At 39.5% G+C, this 22457-nt stretch overlaps 1 protein-coding gene across 8 annotated transcripts in view; it reads right to left on the reverse strand.

Moving 5' to 3' along the window:
• Positions 1-10704: 10704 nt before the first annotated feature.
• Positions 10705-22457, reverse strand: part of ZMYM2 (zinc finger MYM-type containing 2) — an 87451-nt gene continuing 75698 nt past the window's right edge. For all 8 annotated transcript variants that reach the window (XM_058844547.1, XM_058844546.1, XM_058844549.1 and 5 more), the window contains 6 exons: positions 21917-22085; positions 20881-21032; positions 16946-17060; positions 15621-15872; positions 15136-15256; positions 10705-12435 (listed from right to left, as the gene is read on the reverse strand). In XM_058844547.1, the coding sequence (XP_058700530.1) occupies positions 12243-12435; positions 15136-15256; positions 15621-15872; positions 16946-17060; positions 20881-21032; positions 21917-22085 (1002 nt within the window). In that variant the 3' untranslated portion in view covers positions 10705-12242. The remainder of the gene's footprint in view (positions 12436-15135; positions 15257-15620; positions 15873-16945; positions 17061-20880; positions 21033-21916; positions 22086-22457) is intronic.

The following is a 22457-nucleotide window of genomic DNA, read 5'->3' on the forward strand; positions in this document are numbered from 1 at the left end:
CAACTCATCTTCTGAGCCAAATCTTCTCCAGCTTTGCTGAAGTTCAGGTGCTCAGTGATGGCCAGTGTCTACCCAATAGCATTTCCCCTTCCTGAGGGAAAAAATCCCAATCAATTCAAATCACAGCACCTTGGTTTCTTAATTTTAAAACCCTACAGCATGGCCTATTGCTCCTCTCTCAATTGCTTGTGATTTCTTCTGTGATGAAGAGACAGTCTGTCCTAGTGGCCTCTTTTTCACTTGGCAAAAGCAAGGTAGACTTGGGCTTTCCCCAGATCTCTCACAGCCATCAAAAAATGTTGTGTACAAAGTCCCTTGTGCAAAAAGACCACATGTTTTTCCACATGTCCAAAGTATTTTACATCTCCCATGGGGGAAATTGCTCAGGTTTTCAAATTTAAACAAAATCTTCTCACCTCATTTTGCAGAGACTGGTTATCTTGCCAGGGACTTTTTTCCACATTGTTTAACGTATTTTTCATCATATCTTCTAAAGTTCTTATTTCAGGACTGCCTTAGGTGGATCTCTTTTAATCTTCCAGCGTGGCTGCCTTTGCATAGTTTTCACAGTCCTCTTTCATCTCAGCTCTCCTCCTGCCTGGATCCAGTCCCTTTGGCTGGTCAGCTGCTGTCCCATTTTGCTCCCACCTGGGCCATGGAGCATGCGTGGGGCAACTCATGAATAGGTGTGGGAATCAGCGTGACCATTCCTGCAGCTATCAGAGGTTCCCTTCCCATGGGAAAGGAACCTACTCACCAAACCCAGATCCTTTTGCAGGCTACCACAGAGATCTGCTGCTTCTTCCAGAACCCATCCCCCACTGGTGCTGTTTTCCCACTGAATCAGCGTTTTTTCAGCAAAGGTAATAGTTAAATGCTCATTTCCAGCACTTACAGCTCTGGGTACTTACTGTACTATCCACCCTCCTCATACTCTGCAGCAGTTAGGTGACTAAAGGGAATTTTGTTACTTTGGTTTTCTGGTTTTGATTTTGTTTGCTCATAGCCATACAGAAAAGCCCCAGTGCAGCCAGCACAGAAAACTCATGCTCACAGGGGCTATGACTGCAAGATGAGATACAGCTGTCAACACAGAAATAATCCTCTAACAACCCTCAATGACAGTGGTACTGAACAAGTTATATTTCTTTAAAAAGAAGTCTATGCAGCAGTGGGAGAAGATGTTGGAAAAACTCCTTTAACTTTAGCACAATAGTGTTTGATCCCAATATCTGTGGTGAATGCTTATTTTTGTTCCATATAGTGCTTAGTAGAAATGCCCGAGATAAACATGGCTTTGTATTAACTCCCTACATCTGTGACTAATAAGTCCTGCGCCAGTTAGAGCTTCCTTATTTACCTATAACAGTGATTAATATGTACCGGCAGATGACTTCGTTTTGAAAACAAAGATAGAGTGCCAAAGCAAAAAATGATAAGAAAAGTGCACCACGACCTAACCACATATCTGAAATATTCTTAAGGAGAAAAGATTCATTAGAAGATCTGGAACCATGAAAAGGAAATTTAGGGAATGGGATGTTCCCAAACAATCATCAAAGACCCTCAAGAGATCCCGACTCATATTCAAGTAGATCCACAGATAATATTAGCACATATGTATGTATTCAGGAAATGTAATGAATATGTAATAGAAATGCAGAGAATATGTATAGGTTTCATGAATATAACCTGGTCTGTTAGGCTGCTGGGTGGGCACACTAGGTGGAGTGATGCCCATGCACCAAATGGTCTCCAAGAGGACTTGGTCTCCAAAAATGTCTTCTTCCATGCTGAGGGATTCAGTGATGAAATCATTGCTGCTTGGTTCAGTCCTCCTCTACACCAAGTACTCACACACGCGGTGGCTGGGTTTGGCTGCAGGCCCCCTGCAAAGCTCTGCTGCTTCACTTCATTTCTCTCTTGTCTGTCAAATTAGAAAGAAAAATGTGCAGTGTAAAATTCCCACCACTCTCCAACTGTTTTTTAATCAGATATTTTTGTTTCAATTTATCTGGTTAACACTGGCTTTGTCTTGCCCTGCTTTATTATAGCACATCAATGTGCCTGGAAACCAGCAGCACTGAAAACGAAGTTCAGGGAAGTAAGAGAGTTGAAATTACATAATTATTGTCCCCATCATTCTTAAATTAAATAGATTTCTTTTTCTTGAAAACTTTTGCTTGTTAACAGCACTACGTCATTATTGTATCTAATTTCACTTTAATATGAAACTCTCTGGGACCTGCATTGTCCATGTTCCTGAGTTTTCACAGAGTTAACAAAAATGTGGTTACACCAAGCTTTCATTGTATGTGGTGTCAGTGATGCGCTGTGGGCTTTGTTGGGCACTGGCTGTGCACACACCCACGTGACTGTCTCAGACACCTCACACAATGGCATAAAAAGGCTCTCGTCTTGTCAGCAACACCAAATTTGTCGAAAAAACTTCAAACAATTGTCTTCTGTTGGAAGAGCACATATTTTACTAAAAGCTCTGATATACCATTTGCATTTTAACGCTTTTTTGCCTCAGTGAGAAACATGCAATGGCTGCACTGTGGTCTGCCTTCCTTCATGCATCACCAGCTAATTCAGCTGGCACTGCCAGTGAGATTTTTATAGCACTGAACAACTAAAAATTATGATTACAATCACTATAAATATTGGGTTAGCATAATATAAACTACCTGCCTGCTGACATATATTGTTTCTTCAGATGACAGACAAACTTCTAACTCAAGACATATGGAAGTCAAACCTGGTAGAGAGTACAGAAGTATACAGCAAACATTGTTAATGTTCCCTTTTACAGGGAAAAACCCTGATCTAATTCTTACTGTAACTGAGAAACAGAATCACTGTAATATGCCTGCAGATCTATGTATGAAGCTCATGGAAGACATTGTCACTGTTCCCCTTTCCTGCAGCCACCACTGGGTCAGAACCTCTCAGCAGCAGGTGATACAGCTTAAGAAGGCTAAAAGACATGTAGCATTTTTGTATTTAAGAAATGTGGTTTGGCATTGGGAAAAATGTGAGTAGTACACGAAATACTTAGTTTGAAAACACAACTTTTTTTTAAAAGAAAAAAGTTGATTTGTCTCAGGTGTGGTATACGTGCTCAGAATTCACTAACAATTGTGATCCCAGTGGGAGAAACTGCTTAGAATCATAGGATTATGGGATAGTTTGGTTACTCAGAGCCCCACCTAACCCGACTGTGAATCTTTTCAGCAATGAGCTAGCAATCACCTCTCTGGGTAACCTGTTCCAGTGTTTCACCACCCCATCATAAAAATGTCTTTCTTATATCTCTCTTAAATCAAAAGCATTAGCCTTGTCCTATCACTACAGGCTGCTAAAAAAATTTGTTCCCACCTTTCTAATAAGCCCCCTTACACTCTCCTTAAAAGCCTTCTCTTCTCTAGGCTGAACAACATCAGCTCTTGCAGTCTTTCCTTAAAGGAGAAGTGGTCCAGTCATGAGCATCTTTGTAGTTCTTCTCTGGATTTGCTTCAACAGGTCCAGGCCTTTCCTGTGCTGAGGACCCCAGAGATGAATGCAAACCCAGTTGCTCATGGGTGGAAAATCACGCATCATTAAAAGATTGGTTTTCTATGCCTGGTCTCCCTGCTACACCTAAATAAGGTTGTTCTCAGAAGTTGAAATACTGTCCAGAAAAAAACTTTGGGTTCTCTTGAATTGGACCCAATTACCAGGTAGCTTGCTGGGCATCTTGGGTTAAGTCCTCCCTTTGACCCTGGCAATTCTTCACCTTTCTTAACCTCAGACAGAGAAATTACAGGACCTTTTATAGAGTCCAAACCATGACTTGCTATAGTCACTGTATCAATTTTCACAGCCAGTAAAGCTGTTTCAAAGGTCTTCACTTCTGTGTTGGTTACCTTCCTGAAACAGGAAGTTTGGCTCTACTGATTGCTGTAGCAACAGTTCAGCAGCAACCATCATGAAGTAGAAATGATGGGCTATAAATGCCCATCTTCAACACCTTTTCAAAGAAAAAGCAACCCCAGCCCTTGAAGGTTTCCTAGAAATCTCCCTAGTACCTGTTTTCTGAAAGATACAGCTTGGGAAGCTGAAATGCTGATTCCCCTTGGAAGCTGAGAATGACACAAGAGCAGGTTGCAGCAGAGCTGCATTCAAATGAGCCAGTTTATGCCAAATTCCCTGTCCCTCCCATGCAGGGCCTGCCAGGACCACCACAGTTAGGGCAGCTGGCAGGGTTCTGCCAGAGGCATGAAGACCAGGACTGATGCAGCTGCCACTGTCTCACCTCTTGCAACTGGGACATTTCCAGCAGGACATGGGAATTTCTCTATTGATGAGAAACAACAGGAGCCAAACACCAGAGCAAACACTAAACTGGGCTGGTGTTTCCCAGGACAGGCACATCTGGTAGCAGCACCACACCACCTACAGCCCCCACCAGTGCATCTCTAGTACGTGGTGGCAGTGAGGATGACAACACTGAGAAATCTTCTTCCTCCTGATAATTTTCATCTCAGAAGATGACAGCAGTGAGACACAACTCCCCCTTAACTTAGGAACCTCCTTCCCTATACTGATAACAATTGTGCCTTTGGGAAGGCCAGACCACAAAACAACTCATAGATGATCTTGTTTCCCTGAGGCTCTTTTTGCTCACCTGTTTCTCCCTGCCCTGCAGAAATCTGTCCCAGGATGCTGCTGAAGGAGTAGAAGAAGGAAGAATACTTGCTTCAAACAAACAAACAAACAAATAGTCGCTTTCTTGCATTAAAAAAAAAAATCTACACAATTCTTCTGTGACCGTGAAAATTCTGATGCAAAAATACATCCATCCTTATATAGAAGACTTAGGAGTGTTCCTCCTCTCCAAGATCCCATCCTCCATCCCAATGGATTTCTGCACAGTAACAAAATACTGTAAAGGAGGCATTGCTCTTCTTGTTTTTATTTCTTTTGCTTAACAGTTTGTTCTAACACCCCTTGCTATTCACTTCCTCCCTACTGAGCTCAAGTAGTCCAAATTGTTCAGCCTTGCCCCCAGAAAATCCTTTTCACACCTTTGCTGTGCTCAGGTCCTTAGTAAATTCAATAACTCACACTAAATCTTGTTAAACTGATGGCAGAGCCACCAAGGAATTTCAGAATCACAGAATTTTCTGAGTTGGAAAGGACTCACAAGGATCATCCTTAAGAGTCCAGCTCTTCAGTGAATGGCCCATAAAGAGATCAAACACATGACATTGGCATTCTTAGCACCATTCTCTAACCAGCTGAGCTAATCCCTGGTATTTCACAGGATTCTCTCTTGTTCTGGCAACATACTGAGACTTTACTCACCACTGGCCTTGTGGCTCTAGAGATTTAGATGATGTGAGGAGTTACTTTGAACCTCCTCCTCCCTCACTTTGTGGGACTCTCCAGTTGAAGCTGGAGCAGAAACCACATTGTATCTTCACAAGACACCAAAGATACAGGTGAGAATGTTCTCCCTTGAGAGTGAGGACACTTTTTAAAAATACTCCAAAATACACGTTGGACATCACCTCTGGGGATGAGGTGGAATTTTATTGTAAGAAATACTTTCTGCCTGAAGGTCCTCAGGGATGACTGCTTCAGTACGAGCTATCCAGGATACAGGAAGATGTATATGAACAAGTCTGTCCATTGCTAAAGGTGCCTGGGCACCTCCAACCAACCTGAACTGAATGGATACACTGGTAGAGAATTTAAAGGCCTTTTCAATGCCAAAAGATTGCTCTTCCTCTTATTCTTTTTCAAACTTAGTCTTTTCTTGTTTATTATGCTTTACAACTTTCACCTTTAATCCCTGTTGGTCACTGATACAGCCAGAATTCATCAGAGGTGAAAGGAACAAAAAAGATTTTTTTCTTAGATTAACAGAAAACAGATTATAAATCCTCCTGTATTTATTCCTTTTATTACCACAATAGAGTTGTTACATAATGATGTGGATGTCACATATAGGGCTGGAGAAAAGGCCAACAGAAAATACCTTAAGATATAATAAGGCAGGAAGATTTTTGGAATTAGTTTTTTTCCAGAGGTACTGAGGCTAATGATTTTGCAGTGATGGTGAGCCCTTTCCTTTGTCTTAGTGACACAGCTTTATCCTAAGCTGAAGTTCTCTCTTCACTTCCAAGCAGGGTATTTTTAAAATGTTAATTAAGGATTAGAAATCTGGTATTCAAATACGACACATATTGCCTTGTATAATGCATGCTGAAAGCAGAAATAACCTTCATGACTGGAAGTAATCTTCATGACTTACTCAGCTTACTCAGCTGACTTACTCAGCTAACATACTAAGAAATAAAATAATTTTTCGTATTTTAAGCTGGTAAAGCATTTCCAGCATTTTGGCACAAATGAAATGTCAGCAGTTTGAATTGCACAGATGACAAGGTTTCCATACCTTTGCCTAAAAGGACACAGAGGATTCATGTTCTATGACCCAGAATTTTAGTATAAAAGCAAAATAGAGTAGGTACTTAGAAGTACCTAAGCACAATGTACGTGACACAACCCGCTACTGCTTTGAATACTTCCTTCTTCTGTGAACCAGGAACAATTATTTCAATAAATAAATCAACAAACACATTAAATAAAGGAAGAAGATGCTAATAACCCTAATTCTACTTGTACTGGGCAGAAGACCCATCCTTAAGGAGTTCTGAGAGAAACCAAAGCAGTGTGCTCCTGCCTGGGGGAAGACCTGGCCATGAAAACAACTTTAATATACCAACTGAAACTCGGGAACAGGCATAACTCAAAGAAGGAGCTGGTTTAATGTTAGGTTTTGTTCTTTCCAGACCTCTCAAGTCCAAACTACTGCCTTTCCTGCTTAGCATCCATGGGCTTTGCCTTCCAAAGCTTTCACCTCCCACACAGCTGTAGGCACACAGGGACAGAGGGACACACATTTTCAGTACCTGCACCTCTGTCAAACTCACTAATTTGGGCCAAGGCAGGTAATACACAGTAAAGATTACACCTGGGAACAGTTCTAGGAGGCTTTCTGCTCTCACATCAGGTAGGAAAACAGCAGTTTTGCTGATGCCTTGACATTGTCCCCTGCCCCAAGGCAGGGTGGCAGCCAGAAGTGGTCCTCACCAAGTGCCACACGCTGCCTCTCCAGGAAACACATTTCAGAGAAAGCAAAACACAGATCATGTTCATGTCTCATTCACACTCACATTCCTGGAATTTGAAAAAGTAGTTGAGTAAGAAATCAAAATTGAGCTTGACCTTATTTTCTTCTTCTATTTACTTTTTGTGGGCATCTGCAGAAATTGCTCTGCTCAGAAGTGTTTCCAGGACTGACACTGGTTTGCCTGGGTAAAACCATGCTTCATGAGGGGAGCAGCAGAATCTGGGCATTCATGTCATAGCTCTTCCAAGCTATAAAAACAAGAGGGCTACTCAATGGCTCCTGGCCAGTAGCCACCTCTCACATCCTCCTGCCAGCAACAGAGGAAATGGTTGATGGTGTCCTTGAACGATTTTTCCAAGAACTCTCTTATCTTCAGAGATTTTCTTCTTTCATTTCACACACCAAGCAAAACAAAACTGAACCAAAACAACCACAAATAAAGGCAGGGGGGTGGGGGGGTGGGGCTGGGGGAAGTACACTGGAGATAGAAAAACATGTCATGAAACAATCAGTAGAAGCTGCAATACCTGGGTCACAACACAGAGAGTTAACAGCATCCTTCCCTACTCAAATTATGCATTTGCAAATGTGTCATGCATGGCTGCTGTATCTTTATTCCATAAAGACAACCAGTTTTTGGGTGAGGAAACCACTTTCCAGATATATGTACTTGGAAACACCAACACACCAATCTCTTGAAAATAAAACTCACCAGACTAAACCCTTTTAAATACATACCTCTTTTCCACATTCACCACACGTACAGGAACTACTGACTGAAAAGCTTTGAGCCAGGCTACTGGGGAAGCTGTAACATGTGTACAAAGCTCAGAAGGCCCCATCAGAAAGTACATGTTAAACCTGCAGCTTTTAAACTCTGGTAGTTCTTCGAAGTGGACACAGTCAACCTTTTCTGTCCTGTTTCCCTGTGCCACAGACACAAACACCAAAAAGCAAAAAAAGCTTTTTGAGTTTCAAAGTATGTGCCCCATCACATGCTGGTCCTAAGTGCTGTGGCTCATGCGCTGAGGCTTTCGGGTTTCAACACTTCAAATTCAAAAGCTGCCAGAGGAAAGCTTTATTTCTCACTTGAGAAATGGGAAATTGCCACACATAACTGAGCCCCTGGGGATAGCAGGCCATACTTAGAACCCTCACGAGACACGAAAACGCTGTGGTTCTAATCCTAAACAAAGGGGAGCTCAAAATCAATGCTTGTAAAACATCATTAACCTTTGGCATTATCATCCAGAGACTTGTTTCACTTATGATGGCCAAATACCCTCTTACATCTCAGTAACCTAAATTCCCATTCCACTTAACTCTGCAACACACTCAGTGCTGCATATAATGTGTATTATATAATGCACAAAATGAGTCCAATGAACTGAGGAGTGGATGTTTAAAAAAAATGGAAATTAAAATATTTAACTGCCATTCCTAACAGTAACAGACAAAATGTGAAAGTGGAACAGAAAAAAACGCGCCTATATAATAAAAAAGGTCAGCAAAAATAGGTGTGGGATGAGTTCCTACCACTACTCATGCCTTTTTCTCTTCCATCCCACACACTGCCTTCCTTGTGGGACTGCAAAGTTTATGGACCATCTCTCCTGTTTTCCCCACCTACTCATATAGCCTCTCATGAGACAGTATCATAGATACTAAGAAAATAAATTTGGCTGCACTATAGAGTCCCACTGTGAGTACTTTAAAGGTAATTAATATTGTACACAGTGAAATTATTTCACAATCACAACCTTTTGTTCAATGAAAATCAACTGTTGTAATTTATGCTTAGTTCTCTGATTACAGAAAGCTGCATTACTCTCATTGACTGAACACAGTCGCAGATAAAGAGGATGACTAACAAAGTAAATTTATTTTTTGAAAAGTGCATGATTTTTTCACCGTTTCTCACACTGAACTATATTTTCCATGTAATATTCTTACTTCTGCTGTCTATCTTTTTCAGTGTCTTAATGCCATTACTTCACCTGGGAATTGTTCAAAACTTGATCTGACAGCAAGGAGATGCAGAACACATGTTGGCACAAGTGGAGAAGTTAAGAAAACCCCGCCAGGACTGGAGTGCAGGGCTGTGTGTGGACAGAGTGGTGCAGTCCCCACACTGCATTTCTCAGGTAATCTCTGCCAGAGCTCACAGGGATGCCCCTCCACAACCAGGGTGCCACTTCACATCCTCTTAAGGAGGAAAGTGAGGGCAGGTTTCTTAGACACATCACTACCTGAAAGCTGTGTGTGTCTGTGTAGAACAGAGCCTTATATTTTGTCCTGAACAGCATATAATTCTTTGACATCAACCTTAGTCTACTCCAGCTGCTGACAGTTCTGCCAAAGGAGGAAAAAAAAAAGGATTTGCCCTGAACTCCTAATTATTATAAAATTGCATATCTTTATTTTTTCAGAACTAATTTTATTGCATTTCGCATCACCATTCAAATTTAGGAATAAAATGCATACATCGAACCATGATGCAGACTTGACTGCAATATCTCTGCAGTTTACAACGTTCAATCTGAACACATGAACCACTCAAAAAACATTATTGCTGATGATGGAATAGCTCCATCTTCTGGAATAAAAGTTATTTTCTTGACAACCATCTTTATATTTCCAACATGGATCTATATGCAAAAATGTCTATTTCAAAACCCAACTTAGATATTTTTACTGATGGCAGATGAATCTTGGGTAGAAAATGGAAGGAATTTACAATAATGTGGTTTCTGATGAAATTTAAGAAGCATTAATTATTTCCTCCTGGTGCTGAAAATGTCTGCAGATTGTTCAACCTGCCATACTAAAGACTGACCTTACTATTTAAGAAATAGCTGTAATCTTCTTTTGAGAACAAGAATTTAAAATTCTTGCTTAAGACAAAACACTCAATACATACACTTAACTTTCAGCTTTACATTAAAGGTTTGCAGTTCTACAAAAGTGTGCTTGTGATTAAACACTTATAATCAGGGAACAATTGAAGCCTCTGCTGAAGTCCCCAAAGTCTGAAATACAGAGAAGGAGCTGCAAGTGATCCTTACTGCTATTTATCAAAACACTTCAAGTTATGTTTAAATTAAATATTTCAAATTTCATTTTATGCAGGTAATTAGTAATGATCCCCATATTTAAATTTAACTTATGGTCAAGTCAGGTGTTAAAAAAGCTGGAGAGACCAGAACAAAACAATGACTACAATTCCCAATTTCAACCCTTTTATGTATCATGGGCATATTCTATGGCTGCTGTTCGAAAAAAACAAGTGTCAATGAGCAAAGTTCTTAAGTATTCACTCACAAAGGGAAAGGTGCATTGAAGCTGTTGGTGATCTACTCACTGGTGCTGTGTTGTACTTCTTGATTTCACAGGGAGGGTAATGCCACCAGAAAGAAATGAAAAATTAAACCTGTACATTTCCATCTCCGTTTGGAATAGTGGTATATCTAAAATTAATACATACTCACAGACACACCAGAATAGCAGAAATTTAAATAAACTTGTTTAACAAAACAAAGCAACTGAAGCTTTATTTATCTATATAGAAAGATGCATCCTTATGTGCATTCTTTTAAGCTAAGGAAAATGAAAAAGCCATGCAGCCCTTGCAAGAAATAAATCCTCAGGTGGTAATATATATACATAGAAAATTTCTCCTTTAGCAGATGATTCCTTTCAACAGATAGTTAATGCCATTTAGGAAAGACTTAAGTTTATGAGTACTTTATATAGTAGAATATTCTACTACAATTTTTCAGTACAATAGCAAAACCATTGCTTGAACCACCATATTGTTTGCATCAGTTAAATAAGAGCAAGTAACAAAACTTGAGCAGTTAAACATGTTTCTGGAAATCAGACTACTTGAGTAAAGTAAGCACAAGGAAAAGATATAGAGCAAAGGAAAGGATTTTTTTCTTTGAAAAAATTTATCTTTCGACTTGTTGCAACTTCACATCTCATATGGCTTTTGAATGGAGGCATTAGTTAGAAGAATATTCCCACCCATAGTCAAGTATTGACTGTATTTAAATACAGCAAGGACAAACAGAAGTTAAAAATTTAGCATACCATATTACTTCATGTAATATGGCATAGAACCCCTTTCTATAAGGCTACAAAGGACAAATTTACATTAATATGAGGTACTGGCATTAATGATTGGAAAAGTAAAGATGAAAAAAGGATTATTCAGCATCGTCATCAGACATCTCTTTTTTTTTCCCATTTTCTTTTTTTTTTTCCTTTTTTTTTTTTTTGAGGGGCTTTTGGTTTAAGTTTTCTTTTTTACAAAATACGTGTCTTGATGACCACATGCTCTAAGCTTATATTCATTTATTTTTACATATATATTTTATTTGTAGGGGCAATTGAGAGAGTCACAAATAACGAAAGGACACTAAGGTTTTAATAAGGGCGACAAAAAAATGTTTTCACCAGAATAGATTCACATTACAGTACACCAATATTGACAGCATTCTCTTTTGTCTATTTTTGGTACATAAGATGGAATCTCTCTACATAACCTTATAAGGCTTCAGTAACTAAAAAGTAAAAAACCTATTAGTTTACAATTCATTTAAAAATTCTGAAAGACACAGCAAGTTCTAAACTTTAGTAGTGCTACCCATACACAACCATCCGGTTCAAGAAGTCATTAAAAGAGCCTCCTCCAAGGGAGCATCCAACAGCAGAGTTGTGCAACATGGATGTATCTTACTACAAGGGGGAAAAAAAAATTACACATGGCACATTCTCATTTATATTTTGCAATGTAAAAAGTTACAAACATACCTAGTCAAATAAATAATAAAAAAAGAATCTGAAATGTGTTTGTTATGTATCCTAAAACCATTACGCAGAATAATGGAGACTTTCACTCACAAACTATTTACATGGTAATACCCGGGTGAGGGTACACACTGCTACAAAACTCATAAAACAAAGGGTAAACTTGAAATGTTTTCCATAGTAAAGGTCTAGCAGCATGACTATATCTAATGCTGTTTGTTTTCTTGACAGTTTTTGGAAGTTTGTTTTAATCTATGTCTTCATCCAGTTCATAATTGTCTTTATCATAAATATCTTTTACTAAAAGAACCCGTACGAGCATATTTTCCAAAGTGTTGCGGTCCAGTGAAGTGGCAGTGTACCAGATGGGGCTCTCTGCAGACACAGAGCACTCTGGCTGCAGATAGAACATGTCTGTCCTCTGATTCAGATTCTGTGGGCTACAAGGAAGAAAACACAGGGGGTTAGAAACACAGCCTCACAGGACGAAACGGTACATTAGCAGCTCCAAAATCCTGCACAAAAAAAATTCTAACTATAGCTAGGCAAGTTACAAAAAAAAAAAACAACAACAACAAAAAAAAACAACAAAAACAAAACAAACAAAAAAACCAACAACAAAAAAACCAAACACAAAAAAACCAAAAACAACCACCAAAAAACCCAAACAAAAAGAATAATGTGGAGAAATGTGGTCTTGTTGCTAGAAGGAGACATGCCAGGCTTGGCCCAAACCCAGCCAGTCCCACATGCTCAGAGTCCCAGATGCCTGGGACTAAGAAAGCATGCAAGAGACCACAGACTCTTCAAAAATCTTCAGATCCAGGTCTTGCTAAAGGAAGTACTTTCCATGATTTGCAAAGAGGCCCAACACTAATTACAACACCAATTACATCAATAATTGCTCACACAATCATTGGCTGACATGGCTACCTCTGAATGTAGGGCCCAGGGTTCCCTTGAAAAGTCAAGGATGGTAGTTCTGAGATGCACAGAAATGTAAGCAGCTAAAATCCCTCCTCCTGCTATTTTATTTAAAAGGTTGATTGTTATAAATCTTAATCCCTTACTCGCTATGTTATGGAGTTACATGCAGCCCAGAAACATCCTCTAAGACACTAGAGAAGACTTCTTTCAGGAAATTCTAGCAGTTCATCCATTTAGGCAAGTCTCGGAAGAGAATTATCAATTCTGGATGAGCAAGTGATCACTCAAGCTCCCTCCTTCACAAATACTGCAGACTTCAGGAGTCAACTCTATTTCATCTTTCTTCAGTAAAAATAAGGATTTTTACCAGCTCACCTTCCCAAATTGGTTGATAAGATTTCATGTGTTGCTCTTCACCTGCTGGGGTGATTGTTGGGATTGTTTTGATCTCATGTAAATCAAACTAAGAGTCAGATAAGTAAGATATGGTTGTTTTAAATAGTCTAATAATTTAAATATTTTAACCTCCTCCCTACTTTGTAGGAACAAGCAAGCACAGAATCACAGAATTAATTAAGCTGGAAAAGACCTCTGGGATCACTGAGTCCAACCTGTGGCCCAACACCCCCATGCCAACCAGACCACAGCACTGAGTGCCTTGTCCGGTCTGAAAACACCTCCAGGGATGGCTACTCCACCACCTCCATGGGCAGCCCATTCCAATGTCTTATCACCCCTTCTATGGAGAAATTCTTCCCTAATGTCCAACCTAAACCCCCCATGTGCAGTTTGAGACTATCATGAGACAATAATAAAGTATTCCATAGCTGTGAATGAAAGCATCCTGGAATTTCCACTACAGCTGTCCACTGGTTGTCAAGTATATTTCAAAAAGCTGACATTACCTAGAATTTTACAATAGTTTTTACAGTGTTAAGTATTCCATTAAAATTATTTCAACAAAGTCAGAAGCAGAACCAGGAGAAACAGTGTGCTCCTTTAGTTAACAATGGTGACTAACATCTGCAAGACAGCATGGCTTGAACCTATATCATAACTGATGCTCCAAATGGGTTTAAGAGCATTCCTTTCCCCAAAGTTGAGATGTTTCTCCTAAAGAAAAAAACTTATGTGGCCTCTCCCCGAGTGACTGTGTAACTCAGTCCAAAAATCCAACTTAAGACTTTTTTATGACAAATCCTCTCCAAATCATGAAAGCAGAGAAAGTGAAGGGAGAATCTCCCTGCAACAACTAGGATCAACTGAGTTTATGGAAAACAGGTGGTTGCATTAACAGGCCACAAGCTACTCTTTACTTGTTTCTCTCTGTAACACCACATGCTCGTACTTCTGCTCTGTGTGTGAGCTCTTTTTTCAACTTTAAGACTACGATGATGTTTTGTAACAAGTATGAGTCTCATACTTAATTTATTGTGTTGTACATACAATGTGATTTTATTTCTTTGGTATCGCTTGCCCACATTTCCCTTAGAGTTACACAAAATCTACATTAAAATCAGAACCTTGAATGGCTGTTACAATTAAGGAAAAGAACTTCCAAGAAATCTTGTTTTCAAGCTTCCAAACTATTTGGGTAGTAAATTAATTTTTTTAAGAGTTGACTAAGTTGTTTTTTGTTTTTTTTTTTTAATGTAATAATACCTGCTTCCTTTCTTCCTGCACAATTAATTGTGGAGATTGGAAAGAAACAAGCTATTTCTAAATACTGGGCTACTGCCAGTAGTAGTCTTCCTACTACAAAATATTTTAAACATGCTTCCACAGTGGGTACCTCAAAAGTATCTACATTTCAGATGCCTGGTAACTTATAATGAAGCAAATCCATTGTCTTAATCCAATTGTGAAGAGATGGGGACCTCACAAATAAAACCCTCAGCAGCAAAACCCACCAGATCCCTTGCTGGCAATTCTCTGCAGAGATGCTTGGTATTCCCAAGTAAGGAAATTGAATTGTTTTGTCATTCCCAGATGGAGCTCTTGACAATTAGCACTAAAGTACTCCACTGCTCCCACACTTTATGCACATCTTGTCCAGATACAGAATTGAGATTTCAATATTTTCATTTAGATGTTTTTCAGAAGATTTCAATCCATTCCCTTTGCTTGAGCACATTTCATGTTGCATCAAAACAGTTCCTTTCTGGACCTGGTTTACTCTAGACTCTGTCTGTGTTACCCTGTATCACACTTACCTTTTAGACAGATAGCATTCAAACATTTTCACAGGGCATCTAGCCGGATCAGATGTGTTTTCAATCTGTTCAAATACTGGCACATCATCTTCATGTTTCCTTTTTCCAGTAGCAATTTTATCTTTAAGAAGAAAATAAACAACATCTAAGCTGTAACTTGAAGTTATTTTACATTTTTCAGTAAAATTCCCCATAAGCAGCCCACCAAGTACCACATGGCAGTCACCACAACTGTGCAAACCTGCAAACTGGAAATGCCACCCACAGCAAAATCACAGCATTTCACAAGGAAACCAGTGGGCTCAAATTAACTCGGAGACCCTGCAGTCCCCATGGACCACACATTCCAATTAGAGTTCTGGGAGCTGAGAGCTGCTAGACATTGTATGCAAAGGCAGAGCTCTGGCTCCTGGCCAGGTCCCAGATGTTCCTCACCAGTGCCATGTGGATGTTCCTACAACACTAATTTTGAGCTGCCATAGTACCTTCATTATCTGCTCTGCACAGGGAAGACACTTGATATCGAAGACAAGCTTTGCTTTCCATTGTTAGAGGATTTTTCTTCCACTGTCTAAAAACAGTGCCAAAAGAAAGTCTTAAGTGCTGCTCCACTGTTTTCAGGCCAAAATATTTAGTGTTAAAGTAGAACAGAGTATTCAAAAGAGCAACAGGTGAATGCGATCCTAGCTGTTTAATCCTCCAAAGATAATCTTCTTCAACTCGAGAGAATATTGATCCTTGGAAAAAAAAGAATAGTAGAGAAAATGCACTGGATTAGCCCATAAACTGTCAAGGTGCAAAAAAAAAAAAAATTAATGAGAAAAATGAGAAATGAGAAAATGATCATGACAGAAGCCACTGATAAACTTTGTTTATATGTTCACACTCCCCAAACCCACATGTTAAAGACACTCACTGAGACAGTCAATGGGAAATATCAGTACAGGTAATTTCAGAGAGCATACATTTCTATTTAATTAAAACAGCATTGCTGACATGCAGCTCTCTCGTGCTGTTTCATAGAAATTATCATCCAATGGAGTAACCTTAATTCCATCATAAAAGGCATCTTTTTGAGTTCATTTTATTCTGCTCAAGTTAAGGCCTCCAAATATTCTACCTTCATCTTTCTTATTACTAATGGGTATCTCACTTGGAAAGCACTCCCGGACCATAGCAGGATATAGAAAGGCCCAGCACAGAGGCTCCCTGGGCAGTACTGAGAGAAGCCAACATTGAGAAGAGAAAGGAAAGGGTCTGGCAAGGACAAGCCCTTACTCAAGAGAGGATTATAAGAAAGATGGAAGAACATTTGATTCTGCAGTTCAGCACCAGCATTGGTGGGAAAAATTTGCTATCTCCATGAACTGATGATCCCTCTGAGCAGAAGACTGCCAGTAAAATTCAGGTGAGAAGTTCTAAAATACATCACTTGTTAGCCCAACCTACATAATGTGCAGTGCCTGTCTCCCTCCATCTGGGAAAAAAAAGGGGCAAAAAGAGTAAGTTCAGCTCAGGTAAAAACTACAGGTCAAAGAGCTTTTTTTAACTTTCTCTTCTAAAGATGGATAGTCAATTTTAACAGTGACAAAAACAACTCTTGTAGCATGGATTAGTCAAAACCAAGACACATAAAAACAGGCACAGTTTTAAACTAAATCTTAGAAGATATCTCTATAATTCTTCATCAACTACTACTGCAATGCATAACATGTATATATACATACACACACACATACATATAGGTGCATGCTTAAGAATACATAACTATTAAAAGATGAAAAACATACATGACCAAAAAGAAAATTACCATCTGGAAGTATGCTTGGTTGCCAACTTCGAAGGATTTTATTTAATTCCTGTTCAAACGTCTGGTAGATTGGATCAATAAATATGTTGTCCTTTCGATTACTTCTGTATAAATACTGCAGAAAAGAGAGAGATACAGTATTTACAATTCCAGATTAGAACAACTCCTGTGCTACAGGTTTCTTTTTTTTTTTTTTACATTGTGTAAGCATTGTACTGAAAAACAGTATCTAAAAATAAAGCTATGCTTTCCAATATCTAACAGGTAACAGTTACTTCCAATATAATTGTATGTTGTAAATTTCTAACTGGATATGAATCATAGTTTAATTACAACTAACATTTTTCTCTAATATTTCTTGTGTGCAACATTGTATCCACGAATGGGGAACCATTAAAAAAACCTCAAACCACAAACAACTAATTTATCTTTTCCTCCACCCAGGCCTTCAAAAAAAAAACCAAAACCAATGCACATGTAGCAAGAGTCTGCCCTTTTAAATATGAACTCCAGACAGTGACAAAACCATCATTAATACAAAAAAGGGAGAAAAAAACCCACCCATATATTTGTAGTAATAATATAGAGTGCAAGAAAGATGATAGGATGGTGAAGGTGCTGGCCTATTCTGCAACCTAATTATCTCACCCCTCTTGACCTTACTGACAGAAATTCTTCTGAACCTTTACCAAGAATTAATGGCTGAGGACTACTCTTTGATATTATCCTCCCTGGAGACATTTCTAAGAAAGGAAGGATTGGCTTCATAAATTTTCCACTTCAGCGTTATCTTTGCAAGAACACGCCTGTTAGCGAATACAATAAAAGTGACAGACAAAAACCACTTGCTTCTGGAAATGGCATCTATTTCTGTACCCATGCTTGAAATCACACTGAACACAGCACTCACTTATAAAAGGTGGTCACAGTTCAGTACATCCTGGCTTCCTTATCTTTGCACTTTATTTTATAATAAGGTTCCTACAGGTTTCCAGCAACATTTTCATTTAGATAACAATTTATAAGTTTAACTAGTTCCTCAAAGCACAATATTCCCCCACATATACTTGTTTCTACATACACCAGTTTTGATTTTATAAAGCAATTCTAAGCCAGATAATACAGCTTACTATAAGCTTCATGGTGTTCACCCCTCCATTCCCTGGCACATTTTTCCACCGTGTATTTTTCTCTGGTTTGCATTAAACACTCACACTGAACACTGACAGTGAAAATGAAGACTGAGAACTTGTTCAAAACCAGTCCACACATAAGCCTGTGAGAACTCAACTAAAAATACTTCTTCCTGGTTCACAGTAAGTGTTGATTAAACCCTGGCATCCCCAGTAGAAGTCTGAAGCTCCCTGGACCACCAGCACCGCAGAGTCTGTAGAAGGATGACGTTGTGTTGCAGGGCAGACTCCAACCTGTCATCCAAACCTGCAAATCTTCATTCCCAAACTACAATGCCATGCTCTGCTGCTCTATAAACCCTACAGGGACAGGATGAGCACAAGGCATTCCCACCTGAGATGAGCTCTACTGTGCAGCACACAGGCAGGAACTGGATGTGTCCCTGAATCCCACAGTGGAGGAGAACAGGCTGCATCGCTGCCCACAGCGATTTTGTCTGACCTTCAGGAAAACGTCTGCCAAACTCCATCAGCCTGCCCAAACAATCCCATAACCAGACATAAAAAAACAAGGAAAAAACCCCAAACCAAATCCCAGTAATACTAATTAAAGAATGAAAGCCATGATGCAACAAAGGAGCACCCACTGCAGGCTAACATCTTCCTTTAGATGAACCCTCTCCACCAGCTGCCTGCCTGACCATGCAGCAGTCTTTATTTCTAAGTGTGACAGTTTTCAGGATCACCACTTCGGAGTTATCAAAACCATTATTGAACCACTTCTGTCTGAAAGCAGAACAACTTCAGCTGCAAATAAACCTGAACTGAGAAACTGCAACGTCAAACTTAGGGACCAGTTTCCTGGAACAGATTTTACAGTGCTTCCTTTAGGAAAAAGTTATTTTACAAAATTAAAAAAAAAACAAACAAAAAACACCAAGAAAACAACCAGCCGAGGACTTCTGGGCTCAAACCACATTCTCTACATGAGGAAAAGCTCCAACCTGCATGTGTATTTAGCCACAATGAGTGCAGTAACGCTGGTGGAAGGGGAATGTACTTTTTTACTAGCCTATGGTTTCTACATTCTCTTCCTTTGAAGAGAAACTTACTGTAAGATAGAAAAATATTGATGATCCTTGGCCCAGCTTATCCTTAAATGGCATAATTTATTCTCCTCTGACCTTTCATGCAGTAGCAGACAATTTATTCTCTTTCAGGGTCGCAAACGACTAAGCAAATTCTAGAAGGCAATGGAATTTTATTGCACATTGTGACAACTACATTGCATTTAAGCTTGCTTAAACATGTTTCTTCAGAAGGGTGCTACACCCCCAAATATTTGCCATTAGCACACAGATGATGGCTGCAGCCCTTCACAGGTCATGTTTCTGTCCCTCACTTGCTGCCTGCCTTTGTGAAATGCAAATTCATCAGAACACAGCAGATCTTCCTACCAGTCTGGCCAACAAACCAGGGCTGTTCACATTGCCTGAGTTAAATACTGGACACTAAGTATAAGCAGTAAAATTACAGTAAAATGACCACATGTTGCTCCACTAATGTTCCAGCACTGTGTATGTGTACTAGGCTTCATGATAATTGTGGTTGCCACATAAACTGTGGTTCTGAGGAGCTGAAAAAAAGATGTTTTATACATAACTAGCTTTCATGACTGACAAAATAGACCATGTCAAAGGTACAAAGAGAAAGATTAAAACAAATATTATTTGGGTTCCATTTTATAAACACATACTTCCCTCTGTGTACTGTTTATCTGCTTAACATGAACATTTTCAATTCAACAGAAAGGTACAGAGAGACAGTGTATCATGCAAGTGCAAAAGCAGAAAGCTAGCTGAATTTGAAACGCCTTGTAGCAATATTGACTAAAAAGTCACTGACTAAAATCAATGTTTGCTTCTCAAGTTTCAATGACGAGGCAAAGGTAGCAACTAACTTTATTTTTGCATACATGCAACACAGGAAAATTACCATTTTACTATTTATTTTTAAAATATTTCAATTAAAAAAATTGTTACTTGATTCAAGTCCTCTGCCTAAGTAGAACCACAAACACTGTGAGCAACTTTCCACATCATACACATATTTTATTGCCTTTTAACTTGAATGAAATTTTCTGTGCTCTCAGCTCTGAACACTGCTTATTTTACCCATGTTTTGCCTTGTGTAGCAAAAATTAAGACAGCCTTGCCTGCTTAAAAGATAAGCTGTGGAACAGCTTCTCTAGTGAGAGGTTATTGCTTTCACATACTTTTCATCTAACCTCCTTCCTATCTTAATGTAAGACAGTCAATATAGCAGTTTCCTGCACTCCATCCTACCTGTCCACAGTCTCCAATACTCAGTAAATTAGATCCTCCCCAAAAGACACATAATTTAGGTTGTTTCCTCTATATGCTAAGGAACTGAATTAGTAAAACACATAGAGATCATGCCTTGTTTCATTCTGTTTTTACACTGAACGTCTTTAGCAAACAAAATGAAGCAGAGCATTTGAAAAGACTGTAGTTTTTGACTGGGTTAATTACTTGCTTTAACCCAGCAAGAAACTTACAATTATTAAGATATACCAATTTGTGTTTGAGTTTTCAGGATGGGTCTGCAAGCTCATTTCCTACACAGACAGCTTTCTACAATGTGATTACACAGCAGTCTGATGATAGCCATATATTAAGAGTAGCTCCTAGCCAGTAAATCCATGTTGTCTCCACTCTTCTACTGAAATGGGTTACAGTCAAATCAGCAGCTCCATTTCCCATCTCTACAGCCTCTACTAACCTCCTGAATTCCAAGACACAGATAATAGATGCTGTCAGGTGCATAGTTCTCTCCATTAGGCCTTCGAATTTCATTGACAAAATGTGTCAACCCATAGTTTAACTCAGCTGAAGTATGTGATAATAGATCTTCCTTTAATTTCACAGACTTTACTGTAAAATAGAGAAGAAATGCTACATTATACAACAGAATTGTCACACAGTGAAGGTGGGATGGGGGATTTTTTGACTGGAAACTGTCTTGATGTCCTCTCCATTAACCAATGAATGAGACTAAAATGTACTAAGCAGTTAAAATGTTAAGTCTGTATTAAAAAAATCAAGGCTCCCACGGTAAAGTCTAGTTAACCAAACGCAGTAACACCTGCTAACAAATGTACTGTCATGCACAGCTCAGGATGACACAGAGGCAGCCCAAAATGCTGAAGTGAAGCCAGTGGTGTACAGGGACACCTTAAAGGGAAATGGCGGTTTCCAAAGATCCAAGAACACAACACAAGGGTGCTGAGACACATGTGGGAGCTGAAGAACAGCAGGAATAGCAGTAATTCCCCTTTTCCCTCACAGTACAAATGTGTACAGAGAGGAGAGCTGCAGGAAGAACAGCATGGCTCCAGGGGATCAAAGGCCACCTTGTGCCAGAGCTCCACAGCCAGGTAATGCCAGCCTCAGAGGAAGATCTCCTTACAGGACAAAGAGTAGGAGGGTGTCCGTCCTTTGCCATTTATAAGCCCAGAAATGGTGTGAACTCTGAAGTGAGTTAGAATATGAGGAAAAATAGGTTGCAAACAAAAAATCAAAATGGTCACAGAAAATCAGAATAGCCAAGAAGGTGCTGTCCTAGCTTTCATCAGAAGTGTGAGACCCAGAAAAAAAGTTTGGCGACTCTGTAGTAAAATAATCTCAGTCAAGAGATCGCAGTCAACATTAAGAACATGAGAAAAATTCTATCAAAAATTCCAGCTGAGAATCACACAAGGATGCCAATTTTCCCTGGCAGGTCAGAATTTGGATGCCAGATTTTTGGAAATACTTACTTGATTTGAGTTCCTCTAACTCTGGAAGCTCCTCATCTAAATACCGAGACTTTACCCAGTGCTTCCACGCATTTACCCCGTAGGCGTATTTGAACGGAAAGCTGCACTCGGAGTTTTCAGAGCTGTCATCGTGTGACTGGTACTCAGACACGGCTTTCCTCTTCACACCCTGCCATGGGAACACAGAGGTCAAAACCACCAGCACTCACACCAGCAGGGACACAGAACCTGGCACAGCCAGCTGCAGGCCCAAGTGCACACTGAACCTCAGTGCACCCCCAGAAATTCAGCGTGTTAACACACGGGGAATTAAAGATGCGACAGATCTGGGTCACTCTTTCAACTCATAGGCTCCAACAAACCCACCAATGGAAAAGCCAGCACTGGTTCCAAATTAAAGCATGCCCAGCAGTGGATATGTGGATAATGTCCAGAGGACAATAGCAAAAGCTTAGACTCCAGATTTGATACTAGAAAGACCCATCTATTATTAGAAAGCTTTAGTAGAAGTTGGCTGGTTCTTCGAAAGCTGCAGTATCTA

The sequence above is a fragment of the Poecile atricapillus genome, chromosome 1 (assembly GCF_030490865.1).
Source record: "Poecile atricapillus isolate bPoeAtr1 chromosome 1, bPoeAtr1.hap1, whole genome shotgun sequence".
In the NCBI taxonomy this organism is placed as follows: domain Eukaryota; kingdom Metazoa; phylum Chordata; class Aves; order Passeriformes; family Paridae; genus Poecile; species Poecile atricapillus.